The sequence below is a fragment of the Oncorhynchus gorbuscha genome, linkage group LG03 (assembly GCF_021184085.1).
Source record: "Oncorhynchus gorbuscha isolate QuinsamMale2020 ecotype Even-year linkage group LG03, OgorEven_v1.0, whole genome shotgun sequence".
In the NCBI taxonomy this organism is placed as follows: Eukaryota; Metazoa; Chordata; class Actinopteri; order Salmoniformes; family Salmonidae; genus Oncorhynchus; species Oncorhynchus gorbuscha.
The window spans coordinates 83543184-83568364 of NC_060175.1; the positions used below are offsets into that span (position 1 = coordinate 83543184).

At 42.2% G+C, this 25181-nt stretch overlaps 2 protein-coding genes across 10 annotated transcripts; one reads left to right on the forward strand and one right to left on the reverse strand.

The window, feature by feature from the left end:
• The first annotated feature begins 145 nt into the window (after positions 1–145).
• On the forward strand, positions 146–7189 carry LOC124032073 (zinc finger protein 341-like). 8 transcript variants are annotated; one of them, XM_046344132.1, is made up of 15 exons: positions 146–283; positions 745–855; positions 2795–2908; positions 3154–3303; positions 3541–3756; positions 3896–4079; positions 4213–4306; positions 4400–4620; positions 4781–4989; positions 5207–5415; positions 5579–5675; positions 5756–5888; positions 5981–6092; positions 6248–6318; positions 6481–7189. In XM_046344132.1, the coding sequence occupies exons 2-15, from the start codon at positions 787–789 to the stop codon at positions 6828–6830; spliced, it is 2229 nt and encodes a 742-aa protein (XP_046200088.1). In that variant the 5' UTR covers positions 146–283; positions 745–786; the 3' UTR covers positions 6831–7189. The 8 variants fall into 8 exon arrangements, with proteins under 8 accessions (XP_046200088.1, XP_046200089.1, XP_046200085.1 ...); XM_046344133.1 differs by having other exon boundaries at positions 233–283; positions 2721–2908; positions 4784–4989; XM_046344129.1 differs by having other exon boundaries at positions 234–283; positions 2721–2908.
• A 1993-nt stretch (positions 7190–9182) lies between these two features.
• On the reverse strand, positions 9183–23929 carry LOC124032074 (E3 ubiquitin-protein ligase Itchy-like). 2 transcript variants are annotated; one of them, XM_046344134.1, is made up of 24 exons: positions 23775–23929; positions 18131–18207; positions 17680–17821; positions 17091–17215; positions 15940–16077; positions 15759–15804; positions 15491–15681; positions 15090–15303; positions 14681–14776; positions 14300–14483; positions 13738–13807; positions 13574–13658; positions 13188–13316; positions 12462–12534; positions 12205–12276; positions 12040–12128; positions 11678–11837; positions 11434–11567; positions 11140–11280; positions 10915–11035; positions 10703–10807; positions 10484–10580; positions 10273–10345; positions 9183–10181 (listed from the first exon to the last, which is right to left on the reverse strand). In XM_046344134.1, the coding sequence occupies exons 2-24, from the start codon at positions 18198–18200 to the stop codon at positions 10082–10084; spliced, it is 2655 nt and encodes an 884-aa protein (XP_046200090.1). In that variant the 5' UTR covers positions 18201–18207; positions 23775–23929; the 3' UTR covers positions 9183–10081. The 2 variants fall into 2 exon arrangements, with proteins under 2 accessions (XP_046200090.1, XP_046200091.1); XM_046344135.1 differs by lacking the exon at positions 23775–23929 and having other exon boundaries at positions 18131–18315.
• Positions 23930–25181: the final 1252 nt, after the last annotated feature.

Here is a 25181-nt window from a genome sequence, read left to right on the forward strand (position 1 = left end):
TGAATATGTCATAAGTGATTTGATTAGCTTATTCTTTGGTAACTATTTTGTGAAGCAAATCGAGAGGGGTGATGAATGAGTTAACGTCTGACTTGGGATCAGCCTTTCCTACCCGAATCCAAAACCAAAAATATGACAAAAACTGTTGAAACTGGCCCTGGACCAGCTGTTGGGCAGAGAGAATCCGCCTACATAACGTTATTGGCTACGCAGTCATATTCATCGAAAGCCTACATACAGAAGAACTACAAGATGGCGCAGGCTATATTTGAAGTCCTGGAAGGTATCGACACGTTGATCATATATCACGCTTTTAATTTAACAACATATGAATGTGTTGTAAGACAACTTTTTCTAGAAAAAGTGAGGTTATTTTGGGTTATCTGGGAGGTGTATTTATGGTAATGTAATATGGTAAAGCACAATTTGTATTATAATAATCGATGCCAGAGAGCTAGCTAGTTATCATTTGGTTGAGTAAATTTGGATAATTTTGCATTTGTTCTTGAAATTTGCTTATGGTAATGTATAGCTATTTCTTTTGTTTGGGGATTTTTTGAGAAGAGGGAGTATGTCGCATTGAAACAACAGCCACTTGCGCTAGCTTCAACCCAATGAGAGGCTGCTTGTTGTCAAAATATCAGTAGCGCACCAATCCTATTTTATTTTGTTCCTGTCGTGCTATGGTATATCATCACCATGATCTGCACCGTTCTGACCTCCAGATCTATTATTCTCTTCTAGGGATGGACAACCAGACAGTCCTGGCTGTCCAGTCTCTGTTGGATGGCCAGGGAGGTGTCCCTGACTCAAACAACCAGAACATCTCCGGCTCATCTACCATTCAGGCAATGGGTGTGTACTTCCCTTTTATCCCACTTAATTGTTGTCTCACTGCAATTTCTATTGTGTTGATTGGAGAACTAGGTACTACAGTAACTCAAAACAAGGATCCATTCTGTATCTCCACTGATTGCAGTTTAAATATGGAAGGGTGGATACAGTGCCTTCAGAAAGTATTCATACTCTTGATTCCACATATTGTTGTGTTAAAGCTTGAATTCAAAGTATATGTTTTGTCTCACTCATCTACACACAATACCCCATAATGACAAAGTGAAAATGAAATACAGAAATCTAATTTTACATAAGTATTCAGAGTCAATACATGTTAGAATCACATTTGGCAGTGTTTACAGCTGAGTCTTTCTGGGTAAGCCTTTAAGAGCTTTGCACACCTGGATTGTACCTGGATTGTACAACATTTGCAGCCAAGTTGGTTGCTAGACATCCATTTTCAATTATTGCCATAGATTTTCAAGACGATTTTAAGTCAAAACTGTAACTAGGCTCCTCTGGAACATTTAGTGTCATCTCCAGTTTATAATTAGCCTTGTATTTTAGGTTATTGTCTACCAATGTCTGTTGGAAAGTAAATTGAACCAGCTATTCCTCTAGGATTTTGCCTGTGCTTAGCTCTTCTGTTTCTTTTTAGCATAAAAAAAACTCCCTAGTTCTTGCCGATAACAAGCATACCTATTACATGATGCAGCCACCACCATGAAAATATGGAGATTGGTACTCGTGTTGGATTTGCCCCAAACATAATGCTTTGTATTCAGGACAAAGTTAATTTCTTGGCCAAGTTTTTTCCAGTTTTACTTTAGTGCCCTATTTCAAACAGGATGTATGTTTTGGAATATATTTTTATTCTGTATGTAACAGTATAGCTTCCGTCCCTCTCCTCACCCCTATCTGGGCTCAAACCAGGGACCCTCTGCACACATCAACAACAGCCACCCTCCAAGCATTGTTACCCATCGCTCCACAAAAGCCACGGCCCTTGCAGAGCAAGGGGAACAACTACGTCAAGGTCTCAGAGCGAGTGATGTCACCGATTGAAACGCTATTAACACGCACCACCGCTAACTAGCTAGCCATTTCGCATCGGTTACTTGTACACACACACTTCCATATTTTCACTCTGTCATTTAGGTTAGTATTGTGGAGTAACTACAATGTTGTTGATCCATCCTCAATTTTCTTCTATCACAGCCATTAAACTCTAACTGTTTTATAGTCACCATTGGCCTCTTGGTGAAATCCCTGAGCGGGTTCCTTTCTCTCCAGCAACTGAGTTAGGAAGGATGCCTGTATCTTTGTAGTGACTGGGTGTATTGATACACCATCCAAAATGTAGTTAATAACTTTACCATGCTCAAAGAGATATTAAATAAGGTGAATGCACCAATTTGTAAGTCGCTCTGGATAAGAGCGTCTGCTAAATGACTTAAATGTAAATGTAAATGTAAATGTCGGGTTTACACATCTACCAATAGGTGTGTTTCTTTGTGAGGCTTTGGCAAACCACCCTGGTCTTTGTGGTTGAATCTGTGTTTGAAATTCACTGCTTGACTGGGGGACCTTACAGATAGTTATATGTGTGGGGTACAGAGATGAGGTAGTCATTCAAAAATCATGTTAAACAATATTATTGCACACAGTGAGTCCGTGCCACTTGTTATGTGACTTGTTAATCATATTTTTACTCTGGGACATAATTCCACTTTGACATTATGGGGTATAGTGTGTAGGCTAGTGTCTTAAAATCTACATTTAATCCATTTTAAATTCAGGCTGTAATGCATCAAAATATGGAGAAAGTCAAGGAGTGTGGATACTTTCTGAAGGTACTGTATATTCCCAATTGTCCTCTACAGATGATGAAGATGTCTTTCTTTGTGGGAAGTGCAAGAAACAGTTCAACTCATTGCCTGCCTTTATGACCCACAAGCGAGAGCAGTGCCAGTCCAATGCCCCTTCCCTGTCTACAGTATCACTGGCATCTAGTAATGCCTACACCCCTGTGCCCTCCATTAGCTCTGTGCCACAGACCCCCAACAGACAGGTGGGTACAGCACTACTGGCTTATGACGTATGGTTTTGATTGATAACTAAGATGTTTTTTGTTGTTGATCACTTAGTCTTTTCCCACACCATGAGTCTGGCAAGATAAACTAGTTACCTATCTCCTGTACTTACTCCCAGCCCATACAGTATCATAGCATTTTTTTTTTGCACCAGAACAATAATTCACTTGCAATGTAAATGCAATAATGCAGCCTTTTTTCTTTGTTTTGCTATCCACATCAGGTATCCACATACATCACAGTGCCTCCATCTCCTCTTACTCACACACTGGTCCAAGGCAATGTTTTAGTGAGCGATGATGTTCTGATGTCTGCCATCTCCGCCTTCACATCCATTGACCAACCCATGGCAGCAATGCAGCCACCTATTCAGGTAAGTTGTTTTCATTCAATTAAGTATAGGGTTGCACAATTCCAGTAACTTTCCCAAGATTCCCTGGTTTTCCAGAAATCCCGTTTTGGAGGATTCTGGATTTCCTTGCTTATTGCCTAACTTGGATGGGAAGCTTTCCGGAATTGTTAATGGAACTTTGCATCCCGAATTAAGCTATTCTTCTCAATAAGTATATTCCTTTATTCACTGCATATCGTGTTTACCTTTCCTTCTCAGAGTAACCTGAGTATGCACACAGGTGCATCCTACCTTCAGCACCATCAGCAGTCCTCCCACTCTCTCCCACCTGGACAGTCTCAGCCTCTGTCCTCCCAGGTGCCACCCAGTATCAGCAACTCAGTGGTCCAGGTCTACAGCACAATGCCTCAAATGTCTGGGAGTGGTAGTGCAGAGATTCACACCTTGGGCTTGCAGCTGTTCCAATCTGTACAGGTGAGCTTTAACTAATGCAATCTGTGATTTGCAGAGAATGAGGAGGATGACAGACTTGTACTCTGCAGTCTTTGGGCAACTTCCTAAAGAGTTTGGCTCAGTAGTTCACTAACACTATACATTTTTTTTCTGCCTACAGGTCCCGAGTCAGTGTGTGGAGAGCCAGTCATTCAACACTCCTCCAATATACAGCCCTGGGAAGCAAGGCACCAAGACCAAAACCTGCAGCATCACTGCAAACCTAACTGGGCTTGAGGAGTTTGACAAAGTGATCATTCCTAAACGACCCAAAAATGTAAAGAAAGGCCAGGATGGAGCAGTGGGTATGATTTGAAAACAAATGTTAATATACAATACATATTGGTCTGACCCTAACAAATATATGCTTACATTGTTTTCTCATCATTGGCTAAATAAAATCATGTTGTCCATTGTTAATATCCATTGGCTCTTCAGCAGAACAAATTAAAGGAAAGTCGCAGAAGCTGAAGTGCAATTTCTGTGACAAAGTCTTCTCCAAAAACTTTGATCTCCAGCAACATATCAGAAGGTGAGCTTAACAAACCAAATGTACCATTCAGCCCAAACAGAAAAGCAATATCCATATGCATTGAATGCGTTGACATCTTTGATGTCTCTACAGTCATACAGGGGAGAAGCCTTTCCAGTGCATCGTATGCGGCCGGGCCTTTGCCCAGAAGTCTAATGTGAAGAAGCACATGCAGACACACAAAGTGTGGCCCTCGGGCGTGGCCAGTACAGTGTCCAGACTGCCCATCACAGTTAAGGTGGTCCCACTGTGTGCAGAGGAGGTCATGGAGCAACAGGACGAACAGCAGCATGAGGAGGAGGAGGAGCAGCCAGGTAATCATCTCACTGTGGAATCTTTTTCTCTATAGGCAATTTAGACCTTTTGTGGATGACATAGTGGTAATAATATCCTAAATCAATTAAGTATGTCATAATGAATGTATGTATTATTAAGGGCCCAAGTATGTATTATAAATGTAGATTGTGTGTTCAGAAGCTCCAGGTAAGCCTGAGGAGAGAGACTGTGACTCCCAGACTGATGTAGACAGCCTGGGTGATGATGACGGCAAGCACAATGGCCAGCAGGCTCAGACCAAGCAGATAATCCTGATCGACAGCTCTTACCAGTGCCAGTTCTGTGCTGGCAAGTTCAGCACCTACTTCCAGCTCAAATCTCACATGACCCAGCACAAAGGAGAGCAGGTGAGTCCACATGGCCAGAGGGAAGGATCTACCCAGAACAATAATGAAGCACAAGCATTATTAAGCACAGGGGGCAATCGGTGTTCATATTATTTGGAAAACGTTTTTGTTCTCCTTTGAACAGGTATTCAAATAGAAATGTTATTCTGTCAGATGTCTTCCTTGAGCTCTGTCCTCATCACTCATCCTTCTAATGTTCCTTCCTGCTGTGTTTCAGGTATATAAGTGTGTGGTGAAGACCTGTTCCCAGACGTTCCAGAAGCTGGATCTGTTCCTGGAGCACACTCGGATGCACCAGGAGCAGCTCACCTACCGCTGCCACCTGTGTAGCAAGGTGTTCCCCTCGCTGTTTGAGCTGGGGGTGCACCAGTACTCCCACTGCTTCTGTCCCCAGCAGAACCCACGCAAGGAGACCACTTTCTATAGGTTAGCGTCACAAACTCCAGTCTCTTAATTAGGTCATACTAATGCTTACAAAGTTCAGTCAGTTGCTTTCTTTTCAGTGTGCTCACAGCTTCTCTCTGTTTTTATATGGCCTTTAGTTTGACCCCATGGTTACGGGTTTCACCAGTGTTTCTGTCACATTCAGGTGCATGAAATGCCAAAGCCGGTACTCCACGCAAGAGGCCTTGGAGCAGCATTTGTTAACCGCCTCACATAACTTCCCCTGCCCACATTGCCAAAAGGTATGCTCTAGAAAAAGTGGATGTCACTCGCTGCTATGTTCGAATTAAGTCGCTCTAAATAATGCATTTATTTTTAACAGGTTTTTCCTTGTGAGAGGTATTTCCGGCGGCACCTGCCCACACATGGTATCGGAGGAAGGTTCAAATGTCAGATATGTACAAAGTTCTTCAAAACAGAGCACTACCTCAAACTGCACACTCGCATCCACTCAGGTGAGGCATGCAGACACATTACCCTATGGTGCAAATAACTTTCACTCGATTCTCTCTGCTGTGCTTATGGCAACACTGTCATTTCATTGCAGGAGAAAAGCCATACCAATGTTCTGTTTGTGAGGCCATGTTCAACAGGAAGGACAAGGTGAAGAGGCACATGCTCATTCATGAGCCCTTTAAGAAATACAAATGTCCATTTAGGTAAGTGAGGTGTATATTTTTCTAACAGAACATATGTGAGCCTATTTGGAAACCTGAGCCACAAAAGATTCCAATAAAAACCTGGAGATACGTCAATGTAACAGAAAGTTGTGTTTTTTTATTGGTGTATTCAAAGCATTGTTTTGTGCTTTCAGGACACATGTTGGCTGCATTAAAGAGTTTAACAGACCAGACAAGCTGAAGGCACACATACTGTCTCATTCTGGTGAGTATTTCCTGTCTATCCTGTCTATTGTAGTAAATGATTAATATACCAGTTTACAGTCACAACTGTAAACATAATTGACCTTGTTGCAGCTCTTAACGGCCATTTAAAGTGATGATTCAAAACCATTTAGAGCCATACTTTTGTTTCTGTTGTCTCAAGGTATCAAGCCCTATAAATGTGGGTACTGCCAGAAAGCTTTCAGCAGAAGAGCCCACATGCTTGAGCACCAACGCTCCCACACAAACAACTATCGTTTCCGATGTGCCACCTGCAAAAAGGGCTTCACCCGACAGAAGTATTACAGAGACCACAAGTGCCCCATGGCAGAGGCTGCGGTGGAGAAGGACAGGGCGGAGAAAAGAGTGACGAGGCAGGGACACGGAACAGAGGGGTCAAAGGGGAACGAGGAGTCAGATATGGAACAGAGCAGGGGAGAGGTGGATGAAAAGGAGGGCGACGATGAAGAGGAGAGGATCGAGGACCCTCAGGCAGTCAGTTGTCCCAGTTGAGGATCTGTCGGCGGGAGGAGAGGAACACTTTGGAGACTGCTGAGTGAGACTGGCTGGTTACAGCAGAGCACCCATGTTCATAGAGACAGTGGATTGAGGCCTGAGTTAGCTAAACAGACTGGTACCTAGGCTAACATTCCACACCTTGTCTCCTTGTCAAATGCCAAAGTTTTGCATGACAGGAGTAGAATGATAGCTAAACAGACTGGTGCCAAGACTAGGCCTGAGTTATTCAAGCAGAATCTTGAAAAGATTGTCCTGAGACTACCTTTGTATATGGAAGGGATTTGAATCTCTCTTTATCCCTCCAATTAAATTAAAGGGGGTTTATTTGTTTTATATTAAAACATTGAAGCTTGGCACTTTGTCTTTCATTGATGATTGTTATTCAGAACAGTGAGTTAGTGTCTTCAGAAAGTATACACACCCCTTGACCTTTTTCTATATTGTGTTACAGCTCGAGTTTAAAATGGTCAAAAACACAAAATGACTGGCCTACACACAATACCATGTTGTCAAAGTGGAATTGTTTTAATTTAAAAAATTCAATGAAAAGCTAAATTGTCTTTAGTCAATAAGTATTCAACCCCTTCGTATGGCAAGCCTAAATAAGTTCAGGAGTAAAAATGTGCTTAAGTTCCATGGACTCACTCTGTGCAATAAGTGTTTAACATGAGGTTGTCATACAAAAGAAATCTCTACCCCACACAGATAATTGTATGGTCGAGCAGTGAGTTTCAAACACAGATTGAACCACAAAGACCAGGGAGGTTTGCCAATGCTTAGCAAAGAATGGCACCTATTGGTAGATGGTTCAAAAAATGCCATTCAATATCCCTTTGAGCACGGAGAACTTATAAATTACACTTTGGATGGAGTATCAATCCACCCAGTCGCAACAGTGATACAGGCGTCCTTCCTAACTCTGCCGGAGAAGATAAACTGCTCAGGGATTTCACCAAGAGGCCAATGGTGACTTTTAAAAAATTGAGTTTAATGGCTGATAAAACTGGGAATGGATCAACGTTGTTACTCCACAATACTAACCTAATTGACAGTGAAAAGGAAGCCTGTACAGAATACAAATATTACAAAACATGAATGCTTCCTGCAACAAGGCACTAAAGTAATACTGCATAAAAATTGTCTGAATAATTCATTGAATATAAAGTGGTATGTTTGGGGTAAATCAAATAACACATTACTGAGTATCACTCAGCTGCATGTTGTGTTTGCTTGTAATAGTTAAGGACTGGTGAGTTTCAGGATTAAAAAGACAGAATGGAGCTTAGCACTGGTAACATCCTAGAGGAAAACCAGGTTCAGTCTGCTTTCCAAGACACTGGAAGATGAATTCACCTTTCAGCAGGATAACCTAACACACAAGGCCAAATCTACACTTGAGTTTCTTACCAAGACAGTGAATGTTAAGTGGCTGAGTTACAATTGACTTAAATCTACTTGAAAATATATGGTAAGACCTGGAAATGTTTGTATAGCAATGATCAATAACCTATTTGACAGAGCTTGAAGTATGTTGAAAATAATAAATGGGCAAATGCTGCACAATCATGTGTGCAAAGCTCTTAATGACTTACCCAGAAAGACTCCACTGTAATTACTGCTAAAGGTGCTTCTATAAAGTAATGACTCAGGTCTGAATACTTCTGTCATTTTGATTTTTCTGTATTTCATTTTTAATAAAAAATCTATAAAAACATGTTTTTACTTTGTCATGGGGTATTGTATGTAGATGCGTAAGAAAAACATTTGACCCATTTTGAATTCAGGCTGTAAAACATGTGGTAAAGTCAAGGGGTATAAATACTTTCTGAAGGCACTGCATCTCATCCATGGGCAATGTCTTTTTTCACCTGCCGCATGTACAGTAAATCTATCGTGCAGATTCCAGACTTCCTTTGGAGGTACCAATTCTATTTTTGTATGTAACATTCTATGAATGAATCTTGAGGCATGCACTCTAATACACTGCATTTAGCTAAAATGAAACTATTCAAAATGGATAGCCATGATTTGAAGCCTTTCACTCGTTTAACTAGATTTATTCACTGACGTCACTACCACAGTAACACCACAAAAGGAAAAACACTAAACCCATAGAATTTATTTTGATATTTTTTAATATATTTTTTTAACACAAATTCATAATGTACATAAATGAAAACATGGAAAAAAATTCTTTCAAATGGCGTTTCACAACACACCTCTTATTACTAAACTATTTTTATTTTACAAATTGAAATTAATTTGTTATTAACACAATTTACAACATGGTTTCATATACAGGGAGAGCAGTTTAAGTTGCATTAAGGATACATCTGGAGACAAAAATAGGAGCCAACTTTTTATTTGCAATGCACCATAAATCATTATTTACACATTAACTACCCTAGGATTTCCATTCAAAATCAACCCAGAAAAACAAACTAAATGTATTCTCACCGACGTTCCCATGCCTTTGCCACGGCCAGAAAAACATCTCCCATTAATATAAAATGGATAAATCAGTTTGTTAAAAAAATCTCTTTTAAAAGCTACCCGTTTAGTCTTCACAGGCACAACCTCAGCACACAACTTGGTTAAATCGCAAATCAGCCAAGACATCAAGGCAATATTCTGGACACAAACATTTCACACTTCCTATTCCCCAGAATACTTAAAGAGATTACATTTTATCATGTCACAATGCCCTATAAAACTAGGGTCATAGTAGATCCACATCCATGTACCTTTATAAATATAGGGGCCAATATTATTGTCCCGTGCAATATTTTATTGATTCACAGATAAATGCTAAGGAACCTTGAACGGAAGAACTGTTCTATTTTAAAAGCATGTGCAGTGCACCTTCTGGATCTGGCCATTGTTTTATCAGACGTAACAATTTTATTTAAAAATTTTCCTCAAAGTCAGTGTTGGGATAGTCAGAAATAGTGTTGGGACTGATGCTGCTGATAACCCTGTCCCATATATGATATGATGTTATTGAGGGTGAGTTTCCAGCGTTAATACATGATGGGGGGAGGGGCACACATTCTATGAGACAGGAGCAGTTTACTCTTGTGGATCAATAACCACCTCTAATATGCTTCCAATATTTTAGAGCAAGGTCTCTCCCTTCAACAGCACGCACAAACACCCTTACACAGATGCCAGTCTTCGAGACGCTCCCTGGCTTAAACACTGACAAACGAAGACCACACTCCTGTGTCTATCGATCAGTTGCTTGATCACTCCTGCCCAAAGCCCTCAGTCTCTTCAATCGCAAACATCAATTTCTCCTTCAGCTGCTCATAGCTTTTGTAAGGAGGCAGATCCAATCGATTGAAGCTAGAAAAAGGGGGAAAGAGAGGCAGGTTCATTATCTGTCAAACGAAGCCTTTACTCTGTTTTAACCTAGACTCCTCCATACAGTACTCACCAGGTGTGACTTCTGGGCAGCCAGTTCTCCTTTCCCACCTTCTCAATGCAGAACTTCTGCGGGCCATTGCTCCCTACAAAACCAAATATGTAAGTCCCTAACCCATCTACTTACAGGTAAAAAGGGCATATTGTTATGTTTCATTATCTTTTACCTCTGCAGATTGTATTTGTCATCCACCCATGAGGGGAAGAAACAGCCTCAAACTTACCCAATAGGTCCGAAAAGCCTCCAACAGGAAGGCGACATGTGCCTGTGACGAACTGGAGGAGTCTCATCCGCTTCTCGTTGTCCATCTCTTTGATGAGCTGGAAGGAAAGTACAGGAGGGTACAGTATGTCCAGGCATGTTCTTTAGTGCGTGATCTGAATGGAATGATACTGAGGAGATGTGGCATCTGACTGTAGCACAGGTGAGGAGTAACACTGACCTGCCAGAACCAGAGGACCTGCTTGCTGCTGCGTGCGTAGTGTCTGTAGATGGTGTTCCTCTGCCAGTCTGTCAGGTCGATCTCCTGCATCCCACACAGCATCACCTGCAGGAAGTGGACACGTCACAATTGGTTCAATGGAACAACTGATCTTTACCAGAGTGAATATTGGGAATCTGGTGTAAATAAGTATGCCAAACTAAGACTCATACCTCCAGTTCTTTGGCGTCAAAGTACTGCAGGTACTGCTGTGGGAGGACCTCGTTGAAACCCTCAAAGAAGGCCTGGGTCTGCTCCTCCACACCTCTGGACAACCTCCACTCTGCCACCAGCCTGGGGGAGAAACACAGACCATCAAGGCACCACACACCAGGACAGTAGTGAAAAGGGGTCAGAGGTACCAAGAGGGGAGAAGGCGGCCATACGCTGAGACAGACCTAATATACTCCCCCTTGTTCTCCTCAGTGACTAGGACCTCGCCACCGTCCGGCTTGAGCTCATGAGTGGTGATTTCACCCAGAATCTCTTTGTCCACAGAGAAGTACATCTCCAGGCCACACTCCTCAATGTCATTCTCCCTAAAGTATACAAAAAGATGACAAAGACGTTTCAGCGACGTAATGAAAGTTGTTGTTTTCTGTGTTAAGAAAAATGGGACCAAAATATTGAACAAACATTAACATCCGTTACAACCAAAGTTAATATCAGCACAGCTTCCGCAGAAGACTCACTTAATCCAGATAAGAGAATTGTAGAATTCTGTGTCAATGGACTCAAGATCTTTCAGTGCCCATGGCTTGTTCAGCATGCGCTTGTAGAACGGCAACGAGAAGCCTGTGTCAATGAACTTCCCATGGAAAAGAGCCTGGGAAAAGAGATCAGGAGGTTAACATCTAAAAATATAGAACTGCATCAGATCTTTGCACTTGCAAACATATCACATTGAAGTTGAACTTAATGACTCAAAATAGTTACCATAGCGATGAAGCGTCCAATGAATTTAAAGTATTTAAGGTGGTCAGGGTTGATGTATGAGGCAGGGTTGATCTGCAGGCAGTAGTTGTCCTTCCCAGCATATTCAAATAGGCAGTACATGGGGTTCAGCACCTCGTGAGACAGCAGGAAAAACCACTCCCTACAGAGGAAGAAATTGATAACTCATCACAATACTTCTCTGCAAGCATCCAACTAACACCATACTTTATAACGTGGTCAAATAACTGGTAGACAACCACTTATCTAGGATATTTTACAACCTTGACCAAAGGCAACTTCATCACTACGACGACATATTATTTATTAGAGTGCAATGACTGTACAAGAGCACAGAGCTTTACCTTGCCACCCCACCATAATCCAGGCCTTCTTCCCCAGGGAATATGATCCATAGTCTCCTGCGGAGGTCCTGTGCATTGAAGCTCATTATCTACAACGGAAAGAGTCAAATGAATATGGACAACATGTCAGTGTCAGCATGATCATTTGGGAGGATGTTTACTCACTTGTTGGAACGAGTCCTCAAACAGGGTTTTGCGGGTGACAGTGATCTTGATGTGCTGAGGCATTGACAATTGCTGGACAAGAAGAGGAAATCATAAGTGATTTTGAAGCATGTGACTTTTTTCAGAATGGGCCAACAGAAATAACAGGTCATCATTTTAATTTAATTGGGTCACTGTATTGGAATTCATGTAGTTCTGTTGATCATAAAAACAATGACAATGTTTAACCACTCAAACTCAGAAGGCATGACACCTACCTGGCACCAGAATCTGAAGTACTGGACTTTGGCTTTAAAGTCTCGAACGTAAGTAATCTGGGGCCCATTTTCACTGTTTTATAGTAAGCGGGAAGGAACAAGGCACACATTGTCACACATCATGGCCAAAACACAAATCAGACTTGTCAGATTACTTGGCTTTTACTATAGTTTATGAGAACTATACAATACTGTCAAATCATAGACCCCAGACAGACAATGGTATGTGTTCACTACTCTCTTCAGAAATAACAAATGGCTAGATAATGACAATTGTTTCAGCCAAAACATGCTACATGTGAGCAGACAAACAGCTAGAGGGGAAATATCAATAACCTCAGTCCTGTGAAAAGGCACCAAACAGGTAATTCCTGTTAGTTGGGGAATAGAGCTAAGCAAAGTCACTGCTGCACAGAGAACAGTCATGTTGACAGTACATCATCATCCTTCAGGTGTGGCTCATTACAATACTAAAAGATAGACAGTACAGTATCGGTTCAGCCCATTTTAGTCATCCTTATTTGACATTTTTAGAACATAAAGGGCTGTTATTAGTAGCAACACTTCCATCACCAGTCTGTTTTAGGTCAAAACTAGTCTCAAACAGAACCGTGTTTGCTACATACAGCCTAGTTTTATTCTAAAAATATGGCCTCAAGAAAAATGATTTAGTCAGAGTGTGAGCCCAATGCTTTTATATCAAGTGAATGGAATCTTGTGACGTACAGTGAGGATGTTCCAGTGCGAGGGTCGATGTATGTAGTGGCTCTCCTGTTGTGGTCCACAAAGTATGGGATGCCGTCGACAGTGAACCTCATCTCCCAGCCCTCTGGAAGAGGCTTTTCATTCAGCAGCCTGAGAGAGAGAGAGAGAGTGTCTGTCATCACTTGGACCAAGAGTCAAACACAGATCTGCACAATGAATTAACACTTCAATTCCAGCACATGGGCATGCGGAGAGTACTAGAACCAGGGGCTGAGCTAATTACATTTACATTTAAGTCATTTAGCAGACGCTCTTATCTAATCTTGCCAGGATAGGCCCCACGGAGGTTAAAAGTAGCTGTTAGAATACATATCTGCACTAAGAGTAGCACAGATGGAACTTCTCACCCCTGAGTGCGAGGGTCCTCCCACTGTGTAGTCCGTGTGGTGTGTTGGACAAAGTACACTCTCTCGTTGCTGTCAGTTCTTTTCTCTGAGGACGTAAAGCAATTCATGAAAAATTCTAGAAAACATTTAATGAATCTGTGCGATGTGAGGTAGTGAGATCTTACCCCATCCATGTGGCAGCGGGCCCAGGGGATCAAACTGCTTATTCTCAGTGGCTGGAACCTGGTCCTGGAGCTTCAGTGTACCAGAGAAAATAAGGAATAATATTTGAACAAAGTTTTTAAAAATTCAACTGATCAAGATTGGTTAAATATCACCAACTGAAAGAGGGGAAACTGTTTACAGCACAATATGTAAAGAATTAAGAGAAGCAGACAATCTGATAAGGCTGACAAACACTAATAGATTGTCTAGACACAACAGCAAGGCCCAATTAATTACATTTCATAGTTAGAGCAGTTATAGGAAGATAATATCATGTCTGGCTTGCCAGCTAGCTCATTTGGCTAAATAAAGCCAGGTGTAGCATCCCCTTTAGTTCTTTAGTTCCTAATAAACTTCCTGTAAATTACCCAATCCATTTGATGACATTATCATTTCACACAGTGCAAAGAGCAACTTTCCCCGTTTATTTAAAATCTTCATCTCTTGAGTGTTTCACAACTGTTCAGTACTGTTATTGAAGGAACTGAGCACTTGATTTGACCAGTCAGAGTTCCCACTTACCCCATTCACCCCAAATATGAAGCGCTGGTTGAACTGCTGCATGGCACCCTGTAGCTGGTTGCGTTGGTGCTGCCACTGTTCATAGTTCCGTACCGTCTCCATGGTGGGCCGTTGCCAGGTGGTCGTTCTGGTGATGTGGTCTACAAAGTAGACCCTGCCCATGGGGTCCACTCGCCGCTCCCACCTACACACAGGGCAAAGAGGAACAGGGGAGACAGTATAAGAGCTTTGGCATTTAGTATCTTCTAGCAACAAAGACACCATTCTCTGTGTTAGTATGGAGGTAGGAAAAATGCATTTGAATACTGTATGTAGAATGTATATTGTAGTTGGGAGTATCAGTTGAGTATGAAGATACAGGATATGTAAGGGGGGAGTTACCCAGAAGGTAGCGGCTCAGGCCGCTCCCACGTCGTCCTCTTTTCCACATGATCTACAAAATACAGCCTTCCGTTCTGATCCACCCTCTGCTCCCATCTTCACAGCAACACAAAGAAAATGTTTACACTTTTAAAAAAACAGTCCACCAGCTAAAAAAGCTAGAATCCAAATCACATCAGGTAGTGTAGAGTTACAGTATAAAAATGATGAGACTAAGTAACCCTGGAGCAATAATAACAGGTAATTGCAGTTGGTAAGCAGTCACAGCAGACATATTTGAAACAGCTCTCTTGCTCACATCTTCAGTTTAACAGAACATGTCAGATGAACTCCTGAGTTGTATTGACACCACTAACTGACTAACAGTGTTACTGCCAGACCGATCCAACATGGATGGCTTGACCCTTACCCAGGAAGCAGTGGGCCTGCAGCGACAGTGGGGACTCTGGGGGGGCCTGGAGCAACACTGGCTGCTTGTCTGGCTGCTATTGCTTGGCTCTGGTCGTGTGTAGGGGGTGGGGCATTTGGGTCTGCGGCTGGTACTGCAGGTGCAGGCATACGGACTGGGGTTTCTGAGCTGGGGCCATCGCTTCCTTCAGTTGGTATGGAACTATTAGAGGATGCTGCCGAAAACCAGTGAATGAGAAAAAAAGATTGGGCGAGTTTGAGAAAACGACACTAAATGGTTGTTTTCTGCCACATTATCTGACAAATGCATACAAAACTAAGCATAAAGCAAAACACCATGCCATAAAATCCCCAGGAGCATTAGTGTTGGTTTAAGATGGGCTAAGAGGTTGACCCACTCACCTGGAGAGGAGGTTGGTCTGCGCGGGGTGGGTGGTGGGGGTCGGGAGGGCCTGGGGGGCCGTAGAGGATTCCCCTTGGAGCCCCCTGCTGACAGAGCGGGAGACCCTGTGCCGTTCACTGCGACCACACGCCCAGTTGGGGAAGCTCTGTGCTCCAAACCATCCACAGAAGGAGAGCCGTCTCTGCTCCTCCTGCCACAAGGTCAACTATTAACTCTGTTCATAAGCAAGACCATCATTACCACAGTAACCAGGAATAATAGGCTTACCTCACATCATGATCCCCGCTGTGTTGTGATTCCCCATTTGACATACCTGAGATCAGAAACACAAACAGAGTTGTGAACTGAACATACTGACGGGAAGCTGGAGCTTATTTTCTGGGCAGGTTGGGAAAACCATAACTCTCCCATAAATCAATACAGATAACAGTGCACAGAGCAGACGCACTTCGGCTGTTGGCCTCGACAGCAGAGGCAAACATCTCTGGGTCGACTTGCATGCCGTCCAGACAGACAGACAGGTCCCCCACCACATCGGTCTGGTCTTTGTCTGCACTAAGCTGCAGGGTCTGCACCACCTCAGAGACTGAAGGGAAAAACACCATGGAACAAAATCATTGGTTATCAGAGATGGGGGAAAGAACCTAGTTACAAATCGGGATATTATTTTTCACAAAATATCATATTGTCAATAAGCTGAACATTATGTTTGCGCTAGTTGGCTGTATCTGCACCAAAACTATAGTATTTTTCCTTCATAGCTTGTTCTCCATCTTCTTTTTAAATAGGGAGCCAATTTGTTTTCAGCACTTTAATTTCCATGACTGATCAAAACTTATTTTCTCATGTCTCTCTCTCTTGTCCCTCTGCAGCAGACATATGGTGAGCAATATGTTTGGAATATCGAGTTGCAATAAAAATCACATTATCCAATCGCAATACATATCATATCAGCACCTAAGTATCATGATAATGTCGTATCGTGAGGTCCCTGGCAATTCCCAGCACTATTGGTTATGTAATAAAAAGCCTCCTTCCACTCAGTTCCTTGTCTGTCAAAAGCCTTTATCAGCACTTTGAGTCATCCTGCCACTTTGCACCAGGATGATAACCTTGAGTTTGAGACACAAGCGGGACATTAACGAACAGCTTGGATAGTATACCGCATAGGCTATGACCAATGATTATCTCGGTTGTCACCTTATGAAATATATCTTCAACAAACTAGTGGAAACAAAGTCATGGAGAGATCATTCCCGTAAAAGGAATACAAGGAGAGGCAAATAAATATACAGCCATAAGAAACAGAGTAATTACCCTACTCTAAAACTAAGCGGTCATTGTTTACTGCTTTGTCAAAATAGGAGACTGGTGTGACATGTTCAATCTGGTTTGTCTTAAACTGTATTTAGAAAATTGGCAGGGGACTGAATGAACTCTTTATGAAGGGGAAGTAATCTCATCTGTGACATCACACCATCAAAGCAGAGGGAGGTGCTTGTGGCTGTGTTATGTAAGAGAGAGAGCACAGACACAGTACAGGCCCTTATCATACAGCGAAGCAAGGTATGCATAACATGATACAAGGAAGGCACTCACTATTCATGTCATTGGATTTGAGTGTGTCGCTGACCTCCAGAGTTGCCACGCCTAACAATACATCCGACTTCAAGGTCTGGTGACTCCATACCCGGAAGATGAGCTTGCTGAAAGGAGTGACAATTCTATTGCCGAGATAAAAGAAAAACATACATGAAGATCACATTGGTTAATTCACTGGGAATATAGCATACATTTTAGGTGAAAGTTGATCAGACACGAAATAGTCAAAGATAATTATTATCAAATATCTGAAGACAAAACAAACAGCGTTAGCATGGAGACAAATAGAAGCAAGTGTCCACGCCCACTATTAGAGCTGCCTACTCAACCATAGTATAACTGCTCTGAATTCTCCACACCAAGACATACTGAAATTGGAGAGGGACTTTAAATTAAGAAGGGACTGCAGAGTAAGACTCCAGAGCTATATAAAGAAGGGATTGATTGTGTGGATGTGTTGGCACTTGGCACTACTAAATCATGAGTGGATCCTCAGTCAACCCTATACACTTGCGAGAGCATTTGTACTCGTTAAATTAATAGGCGGCTGTTCCTTGTTCTCAACAATAACACGATGACAACTTACACAGTGAGCAGCTGCTTCCATTTGGGACTGTGGGTGTTGTTGCATTTTTCGGTCTTTTTGGACTGGCCGTCAACTGCAACTTCAACATATGGACTGGGGCCAAACCAGTTCTTCTTGTTCTCTTTCAGTTTTGCTGATAGCACTGAGGAGATGAAGAGTGTTGTGAATTAGGGCAGAGTTAGAAGGAAAACTGTCTGTTGGAAGTTTGACAGCAGCTCAGTTAGTAGTCACGGTGCTTGCAATGCCTGGGTTGTGTGTTCGATTTCGCCACCCATACATAAGAATGTATGCACACATGACTAAATGACATATTTTACCATATTATAGGGCACTTCAGGTCAATTCTGTTTTATTAACATTGCCCACACCCTGAGAGAGCGTTTCCTGTTTGGTATAGACTAAGCCCTTCAACACCCAAAATAAATGACAAGGATCAGAATTAAGAACCTACCCATAATTTGCAGTTGTGCCTTCATGGGGTAGCCATTCCCAGGGCCTGGTTTAGCAATGCTGGAGGCCATGACATACCTGCAACAAAACACCACACTCAGTCAACCATTCAATGGACCAACGTACATTCCATGCAATGCAAGTTACAGCCTTTCTATCCTCTGTCTCACTGCATTGTGAGAGACGCTTTATGATTACAGTGAGCTTATCTAAATGTGATGTTATCTGATTGTAATGAAACAAAATATCATGGTCAGCATTCTGTTAGTTACACTATTACCACCCAGCAACTACCTCAGACCTCTTTTGAATGGTAATGAAATCATATTGCTATTAGTTAAAAGGTGTAACACGGTTATGCTTGTACCTACCATTCTCTGACGAGGCTATACTTCTCTATAAGTACATGGAAGTCGGTGTCAAACTTACCGAGCTCAGATGTATATTTATAAGATTCCTAAGAGTCATTTAGGTATTTCCACAGTAACAGAGTGACAGATTCAGATGTGTCACCTTAAAATGCATGTCAAACAAAAACAATTGCAAAGTTAAAGAAACCATACAAATCCATGCACAAGGACTACTTTGAAGAACAGTGCAGATCCAACTGTTAACATAATGAAGGTTTGTGCTGTTTGTGTCCTCATTCTATTACCCAAATTTGCATCTGTACTGTTCTTGAAGTGAATGTGTTTTTGTAGAAATCTCAGTGGAAATTGTTGAAGCTAGTCTTTATGCATAGTATGGTTTGTTTAACTTGGCAATCATTGGTTTGTTTGAAATGTATTTTAAAGTGAAAAAGTCCCAGTGTCAGTCTGTTACTGTGGAATTGCCCATTTACAAATAACTGTTCTCTAGAAAATTCCTCGCGTGTGATACAATCCCACAAGTAAGTTTCTAAGGAAAATTAAACTGGTGAACGTAGCACCAGGAATCATAGCCTAGTCCTCATTCCTGGTTTGTGGTTCTCATTGTGCATAATGTACACTAAAGTGCATTCAGACCCCTTGGCTTTTTTCATATTGCTACGTTACGGCCTTATTCTTAAAGTTAAAAAAAATATTTTATTTCCTCTTCAATCTACACACAATACCCCATAATGACAAAGCAAAAACAGTTGTTTTTTAAATTGATGAAGATTAACTAAAACTAAAAAACAGTAATACCTTATTTACATTTGCTATGAGACTCGAAATTGAGCTCAGGCGCATCATGTTTCCATTAAACATCCTTAATTGGAGTCCACCTGTGGTAAATTCAATTGATTGGACATGATTTGGAAAGGCACACCTGTCTATGTAAAAAGGTCCCACAGTTGACAGGATTGTGTTGAGGCACAGATTTGGGGAAGGGTACCAAAAAATTTCTGCAGCATTGACGGTGACCAAGAACACAGTGGCCTCCATCATTCTGAAATGGAAGAGATTTGGAACCACCAAGACTCGTCCTAGACCTGGCTGCTCCGGCCAAACTGAGCAATCAGGGGAGAAGGGCCTTGGTCAGGGTGGTGACCAAGAACTGTCCCTCTGACAGAGCACTATAGTTCCTCTGTGGAGATGGGAGAACCTTCCATCTCTGCAGCACTCCACCAATCAGGGTAGAGGGTAGAGTGGCCAGACAGAAGCCACTCCACGGTAAAAGGCACATGACAGCCATCTTGAAGTTTTCAAAACAAACCAGGAGAAAACAAGTTTCTCTGGTCTGATGAAACCAAGACTGAACTATTTGGCCTGAATGCCAAGCGTCTGGAGGAAACCTGGCTCCAACCCTACGATGAAGCATGGAGGCAGCATCATGCTGTGGGGATGTTTTCAGTGGCAAGGATTGGGAAACTAGTCACGATTGAGGAAAAGATTAACACTCCAGAGCGCTCAGGACAGTAGACCGGGGCAAAGGTTCCCCTTCCAACAGGACATAGACCCTAAGCACACAGCCAAGACAAGGCAGGAGTGGCTCTGGGACAAAACTTAATGTCCTTGAGTGCCTGAGCCAGAGCCGAGACTTGAACACGATCCAACATCTTTGGAGAGACCTGAAAATAGCTGTGCGGTGACGCTTCTCATCCAACCTGACAGAGCTTGAGAGGATCTGCAGGGAAGCATTGGAGAAACTCCCCAAATACAGGTGTGCTAATCTTGTAGCGTCATATCCAAAAAAACTTGGGGTGTAATTGCTGCCAAAGGTACTTTAACAAAGTACTGAGTAAAGGGTCTGAATACTTATGTAAATGTTTTATTTCAAAATGTTGAAAAAGTCAAGGGGTCTGAATACTTTCCAAATGCACAGTACATGACCAAAAGTATGTGGACACGTGCTCGAACATATCATTCCAAAATTATGGGCGATTTGACCTGGCTCACAGTCGGCGTACAAATTCATCCCAACGGTGTTTGATGGGGTTGAGGTCAAAGCTCTGTGCAGGCCATTCCAAGTTCTTCCACACCGATCTCAACAAACCGTTTCTGTATGGAACTTGTGTTGTGTACAGGAGCATTGTCATGCTGAAACAGGAAAGGGACTTCCCCAAACTGTTGCCACAAAGTTGGAAGCACAGAATCGTCTAGAATGTCATTGTATGCTTTAGCGTTAATATTTCCCTTAATTGGAACTAAGGGGCCTAGGCCAAACCATGAAAAACAGCCCCAGACCATTATTCCTCCTCCCAAACTTTACAGTTGGCACTATGCATTGGGGCAGGTAGGGTTCTCCTGACATCCGCCAAACCCAGATTTGTCCTTCGGACTGCCAGATGGTGAAGAGTGATTCATCACTCCAGAGAACGCATTTCCACTGCTTCAGAGTCCAATAGCGGCAAGCTTTACATCACTCCAGCCGACACTTGGCATTGCGCATGGTGACCTTAGGATTGTGTGCGGCCGCTCGGCCATGGAAGCCCAATTCATAAAGCTCCTGACAAAACAGTTATTATGCTAATGTGGCTTCCAGGGGCAGTTTGGAACTTGGTAGTGAGTGTTGTAAACGAGGACAGACGATTTTTACGCGCATCAGCACTCGCAGTTCCCGTTCTGTGAGCTTCTGTGGCCTAACACTTTGCGGCTGAGCCGATGTTGCTCTTGGACTTTTTCACATCACAATAACAGCACTTACAGTTGACCGGGGCAGAAATTTGACAAAACCGATTAAAGGTGACAGTGCCACATTGAAAGCCACTGAGCTCTTCAGTAAGGCCATTCTACTGTTGACGTTTGTCTATGGGGATTGCATGGCTGCGTGCTCAATTTTATACACCTGTCAGCAACAGGTGCAGCTGAAATAGCAGAATCCACTCATTTGAAGCAGTGTCTACATACACTATATTACACAAAAGTATGTTCCTTGCCTTTCTCCCCTATGCAAATGAGAGGAAAAAGCTCTTGACCAACTAACTTTTGTTGTACCCGGAGTCAATAATTTATTACTGCTGATCCTGGGCATACAGTGAGCGACTGCTTTGTGTGCCAGGTAACTCACTAGTCAGAAACTCATCAGCTACGACCAGGATCAGACTCACCTTAAGGCAATGATTACATCCCTCAGCTAAATATCAGATAATGCACAAATGAATAAAAAAAGTGGAAACACAGCCTAGGCTATTAGAGTTCATTACAGGTGTTTGTGAATTTTGGAATGCCTACACCACAGGATAGGCCTATTTGTAATGTTTCAATCTAGTCCTGCTTCAGGGCTAGAAGTAGGCTAGCGGATGGCAGTAGTCAAGTCAATAAACCATGAATCCTAATCAAGTATCAAGTCCCTAGGTTTCAAGTACGAGTCAGTCCTTTATACTCGAGTCACAAGGCCCTTGTCAGTGTTAAAAGCTGTAGTTCAACCATTTTTGTATGTACATTATGTTACATTGTTACACAATGCAAGGCTAACTAGATAATACAGCTATGTAACATTTGCTGTTGTAGCTGGTATGTTGAATTATTCAAACAACAAAAGTCTTCTAAACTCCCATGGCTAGTTGCAGAGGGAAAGTTGGAAATTAGAAAATGCTCCTTAATTAAATTAAAATCCTTTTCTCCATGAAATAATCCAACAAGGTATACACCGCCATCTAGTCTTGTTGGATTACTTCATGCAGCAAAAACACATTTAATTTAATAACTGAGCATAAATAAATTCCAACTTTCCCCCTAAAGCTAGCCTTGGGAGTTTAGATACCGGTGACGCCCAAATCGAGAACGAATTAATTATTGCCAAGGTTAGATGAAAAGATCCTGATTAAAGGCTAAATAGCAGCTTAAGCAACGGTACACGACCTCAGGAAAGCTCTGCCGCTGAGGTTCTTGTTGACAAGGCTAGTAGGCTACTATCTTTCCACATAAACTACTGTTTGGGTTAGGTTATGTCTTTGGGTTTAGCTAACGACTACCAAGTTAATAGTTAACATAAGAACTGACAAAAGCAACTATACTGTACACAAATATAATTGTTGGTCCCATGTTTCATGGGCTGAAATAAAATATATGCTTTAGAGAATTTGGCAGTACGTCCAACTTGCCTCACAACCGCAGACCACTTGTAACCACGCCAGCCCAGGACCTACCGATATGGCTTCTTCACTTGCGGGATCGACTGAGACCTGCCACACACCAGCTGATGAAACTGAGAAATATTTCTGTCTGTAATAAAAGCCCCTTTGTGGGGGGAAAAAAATAATTCTGATTGGCTGGGCTTAGATCCCCAGTGGGTGGGCCTATGCCCACCCAGGCCTCACCCCTGCCCAGTCATGTGAAATCCATAGATGAGGTCCTAATGGATGTATTTCAATTGAATGACTTCCTTATATGAACTGTAACTCAGTAAAATCTTTTAAATTGTTGAATTCATATTATTGTTCAGTATAATATACACACAGGCATGTTTAACTTGTTTTTAAAGTATTGGTTAGAGTGCAACATTCCAGGAAGAGCTTTGTTTCTTGAAGAATACAACTTATAAAATGCCAAACAACTTCCTTACCCATCATTACCCACAATGCATTGAGAAAGGTTAGCTACATTTACCCAGCCCCACCCCTCAGTTCAAACAAATTGGAAGGGTGGGGTTGTTGAAATGACAGTATGCTTTATGAACACATGTGACTGGATGACAGCAAGAGAACCCCAACGTCATTTTACGCAATAACAATATGTCTGGAGAACATAAACATTGCTTACTTTGATAGCATTTTGTTTGCCATCGCTAGGATTAGATGTTAACCATCAGTCGCATGACATTAGCAAAAGGCAAAGTGTAGGTATCTCCGGCATGTTTGACAATGAAAAAGGCTAACGCGTTTAGACTAGTTAGCTGAGTTGCTAAATTAGATGTAGTCTAACTCAAAACGAGTGAAATTACAACCTTGAAACTCCGCTCTGCTAGCTAGCGAAATGTTATTTACGTTCTGCTCCGGGATACAGAGCTTGGATGCAATAGTTGTGTTGTTTACGTGTTACATATCAGCTGGCAACTTATGAATAGTTATACCATCTATGAATGGGTTACTCACAACTGCTCGTGACAACACAAGAGCACGAAATACAAAAAAATAAAAATAAATAAAAAGCTGGCAGGTTAGCCTGTGTCGTGGCTGGCTGACCCAGTGTTTAGGCTAAACATTGTGGTTGAGGACTTTCCACCACGGATGTTATGCTTACCCGAATCCAAGGGCAAAAGAAGTTCAAGACGTGACAGACAACTTTCCTTAATATCCCGGTCTGTTTTGGTTCTTTTGCGGCTTCACTTCAAGAAATACACTTCCACCATATTCGTAATCGTCTCACGTGACCGAAACAAGTTGGTGCGCACGCATACTATTTCCGTGGTGTTTATCTGCGGTCGGCATCCAACTTTATGGTATATTACCGCCACCTACTGTACTGGAATGTGGGCCAGAGACAGGGAGGAAGTAAATCCGTAGTTCCGGTTCTCTTAAAAATGTTGAGAAACTCTTAATATGTTTTACTCCACATCCTTTCTCCTAAAGGTCTGTTTAGCTAGCACATTTACTTCCTCATTTCCTTTCACCCCCACATGGACTGGGACCCAAGCAAAAACTTATGGACACCCATCTGTCTCACCCGTGCATGAATTTGGAGTACAGCATATATGAGCTGTGTTTGCATACTCATCAGCACAGTACATGAATCAGAGCATATATCCATTATGTTTGTCTTGACTTCCACCACTCACTGCAAGGCCAACAGTACAGCCATCAGTTTTGCAATGCATACAGCCAGGTGGTCTGTAATACGTTTCCTTACTGCAAAACCATTTACATTTACATTTAAGTCATTTAGCAGACGCTCTTATCCAGAGCGACTTACAAATCCCTGTACAGCAAAGGCTGACCCAGTGTGGCATGTCCATGGATCTTTTGATCCATCTGTATATATGAGCATAAAATCTGTAAATACAGTGCCTTCGGAAAGTATTCCGACCCCTTGACTTTTTCCACATTTATTCTAAAATGGATTCAAATCAATCTACACACAATACCCCATAATGATGAAGCAAAAAACAGGTTTTTAGACATTTTTACAAATGTATAAAAAAATTATAACAGAAATACCTTATTTACATGTATTCAGACACTTTGCTTTGAGTCTTGAAATTGAGCTACGGTGCATCCTGTTTCCATTGGTCATTTACATTTACATTACATTTAAGTCATTTAGCAGACGCTCTTATCCAGAGCGACTTACAAATTGGTGCATTCACCTTATGACATCCAGTGGAACAGCCACTTTACAATAGTGCAACTAAATCTTTTAAGGGGGGTGAGAAGGATTACTTTATCCTATCCTAGGTATTCCTTAAAGAGGTGGGGTTTCAGGTGTCTCCGGAAGGTGGTGATTGACTCCGCTATCCTGGCGTCGTGAGGGAGTTTGTTCCACCATTGGGGGGCCAGAGCAGCGAACAGTTTTGACTGGGCTGAGCGGGAACTGTACTTCCTCAGTGGTAGGGAGGCGAGCAGGCCAGAGGTGGATGAACGCAGTGCCCTTGTTTGGGTGTAGGGCCTGATCAGAGCCTGGAGGTACTGAGGTGCCGTTCCCCTCACAGCT